The 3116-nt window shown below is 36.2% G+C and overlaps 1 protein-coding gene across 1 annotated transcript; it reads right to left on the minus strand.

Annotated features, from left to right (window-relative positions):
• Positions 1–313: 313 nt before the first annotated feature.
• LOC108220936 (gibberellin 2-beta-dioxygenase 1) lies at positions 314–2028 on the minus strand. The gene is made up of 3 exons (XM_017394836.2): positions 1488–2028; positions 1012–1345; positions 314–770 (listed from the first exon to the last, which is right to left on the minus strand). Exons 1-3 carry the CDS (start codon positions 1856–1858, stop codon positions 516–518), a joined length of 960 nt encoding a protein of 319 aa, XP_017250325.1. The 5' UTR covers positions 1859–2028; the 3' UTR covers positions 314–515.
• Positions 2029–3116: the final 1088 nt, after the last annotated feature.

Raw genomic sequence — 3116 nt, forward strand, 5'->3', positions numbered from 1 at the left:
TTTTTTCTTCTCCTCTAACAAAAGGATATCAACTAGTTACATGATTTACCCTCTCTTCTAAATGTCGGCGTTAATTAATCTCAATTCGGTGGTAATCAATCTCAATTTTGTAGCTTGCCGTTCTGATTAAATATCTGATTATTTAATTAAATATCTGATTAATCTTCGATCAATCAAATTAATTCTTGATTAATCATTGTTTCGTGATTTCACCGATTAAGTATGATTCTCGCTTTTTACGACACTGGTTTTACCATTTGTTTCGCATAAAACTTCTTCTTTGAAGACGGTACTTTTACAAACAACAGTCGTAGAAGAAAGAAAAAACACTGGCCATGCACAATTAGCTAAATGGATGGCCATTAACAACATAACATTTCCGAAGCAAAAAAGATAACCATGATGACACAAATTTTACTTCCAACCCTATCTCTCCAAGTCATAACAAACTTACCACAGGTAAATATAAAATGACTGCCATTTCACTTTCACTTGTGAATCACTGAGTAGCCATGTTATGAGGCTGCGATTTTCTCAAACAAGCAGAGCCTATTGTCAGCAAGCCTTGACTTGTAGGCAGATTTTTTGTACTCGAACCAAGTAAACTCCTTGTACAAACTGCTGTTCTCTCCTTCCATGAGCAAAGAAGGCAATGGAGCTATCTTTTCACTTAGTGGTGGTCCTCCGAAATAAATCATTGACACCCTTGATTTCTCACTATTTGCCAAAACCCTATGCTTCACACTCTTAAACCTCCCATTAGTCATCACCTGCGATTTCGATATATTTTTAAATCACGGTGAATATTCCATGTCAAGTCCATTTCAAGAAAAGAGGAATTGACAATGAAACCTATGTACATAAAGAGAAATCACCATGCAGATAGAGCTGTTTCAACATGAATTTTACCACTAATTTTATTTAAGGCAAAAGATTTGCTACTGCTAGAATATGAATCAAACAGTTGAAAACGTGACAGTGACGTCGTAGAATTAATAATTGTTTATGGACCTGTAAAGAGTCTCCAACGTTGATGAAGAAGGAGTCTTGGTCAGGAGGAACTGAAAACCAAGAGCTGTCATCTTTCAAACAGATTTCGAGGCCTGAGGTATTATTAGACCTCAGAACAGATATGATTTGTGGGTCGGTGTGTTCTCCGAACCCAATCAAATTTTTATCCGGAGAGGGAGGATAGTGATTCAGCCTAAAAACAGAGTCACTCTGTTCATCCATCAGAAGTTTACTAAACACATTCTTCTCTTGAATCCTCAAACCTTCCGCCAAAAGCTCCAGAATCTGACATGCCATATTCTTCACAGCACATACATAATCATTCACGGCCCGCCTGCAAATTACGCGAAAAAAATAATTTAAGGTTGAATTTAATCATAATTTTTTTGATAAGGTGACAGATACGTAAGGTTGAACGTTCAAGTCTCAGTAGAGTCATGTCCTCCTTAATTAGAAAAAAAAACAAAAAATGTTACCTAAAAGTTTCCGGGGTCTGAGCAGAGACAGAAGCAAGATTGTGGTAATCAAAGGCATGGTCGGTTGTTAAGAGGAGATATTCAAGCCAGCCGAAGTCGCCGTTACGTCCAATGGTCTTGTTTCCATAGCCAAAAGGGTGAGGAGGTCCTGCCTTTTCTTTTTCATGTAGAGGTAAAGAAAAGAAATCGATGGCTTGTGACTCAAGAGTGGAGATGAAATGAGCAGGGATGCCATGGTTGACTACTTTGAAGAAACCATAGTCTTCACAGGCCTTGACAAGGCATGGAATAGAGTCAGGGTTTGAGAGGTCAATGACAGGAACGCCATGAAGCAATGTGGGAGTAGTCAACTGTGGTTGCTCGAGCACCATGGCTGGATGAATATTATATTAATTCAAACGAGAGGAGAGAATGATGTTGATAATAATAATATGAATGAAGTATATAGAAGAGAGAGAGAGGGAGAGAGATGAGTTGGGGTAGTACCTAAGTACAGTGGGGAGGGGAGAGAGAGAGCGAGAGAGGCAGATGAACACATGGCTTGGTGGCATTGCTTAGCTATTTATAGGAGGGAAGAGCCCCCCCTCCCTGTTAACATGAGATCGAGGAGAGAGACACAGATATTTCTCGCCTTTTCCTTATTTCAAATCTTTTTTTCTTGACAATCTTTTGGAAAAGGTAGCAATATTCAACTTCGCCACACAAACTTTTCCCTCAGGATATTAGTCTAGATACCTTCTTATTCCTAGATACAATGAAATTTCTATATCTCCGGCGGCTGTTGATGGAGAAATATATGTAATCAAAGTACAATGAAATTTTTATCATTGAAGATTATTTTTAATTACAAAATAAATTGCAAGTAATCGTAAATAACGAAAAATGAATATTGCTGCGGAACACAAAATCAATCAAAAATAATTACAAATCAACTAAAATCAACCAATTAAAGTGAAGAAGATGAAGAATGATAACAATACTAGTATCTTTAGCAGCACAAGGAAAAGAAGTAGTAGTTTGAGACGACACAATATTTTCTCAAGGGAACGTTCCCGCATTGTTATAGTAATCTTAATATTTTTAATAATTAATCACACTCAAGTAAATCCGAGAAGATTTGAACTGCAATCTCAGCCTCTGATAAAAAAAAATAAATTGAAGTCACTGGTCCGATTGCAATATCTGAATTCCCAAAATCAACTTGTTTTTCTCGGAATTTAATAGTCTGCATGATTGTTACAACTCTGGATTTTGATCATGTGATCGACTTAATTCTGTTACGATAGTTGCAATATCTTTTATTCGCATCAGGTACACACATCATATGATGACATGACAATGTGTGCTCTCATGTACATTCGCAAAGCCTGGAAAATCGTAGAAACTACAATTTTAAGAGTATTTGTTACATGATGATGCAACTAGCGATAGATACTGTGCGGGTTTATTCCGCCAGTCAAATCCATAGTCTGTTTACTACTTTTATCTTGAAATATAAGTCGTTCTATTTTTTAACACACACTTTTAAGTCTTTTTGACCGCGTAGCTAAAATCATTTTTTTTAATTTTAAAAATATATGATTAATATTATAACGTAAATTTTTTTTTTTTAGAAATAATGATTTTAAC

The sequence above is a fragment of the Daucus carota genome, chromosome 5, assembly GCF_001625215.2.
Source record: "Daucus carota subsp. sativus chromosome 5, DH1 v3.0, whole genome shotgun sequence".
NCBI classification, from domain to species: Eukaryota; Viridiplantae; Streptophyta; class Magnoliopsida; order Apiales; family Apiaceae; genus Daucus; species Daucus carota.

Bases quoted from the DNA above. Each gene is read 5' to 3' on its own strand.
- LOC108220936 (XM_017394836.2), bottom strand. From the start codon at position 1,858: ATGGTGCTCGAGCAACCACAGTTGACTACTCCCACATTGCTTCATGGC. The intron at 1,346-1,487 runs GTAACATTTTTT...CGTAATTTGCAG, and splicing joins CAGACCCCGGAAACTTTTAG to GCGGGCCGTGAATGATTATG. The intron at 771-1,011 runs GTCCATAAACAA...TCGAAATCGCAG, and splicing joins ACGTTGGAGACTCTTTACAG to GTGATGACTAATGGGAGGTT.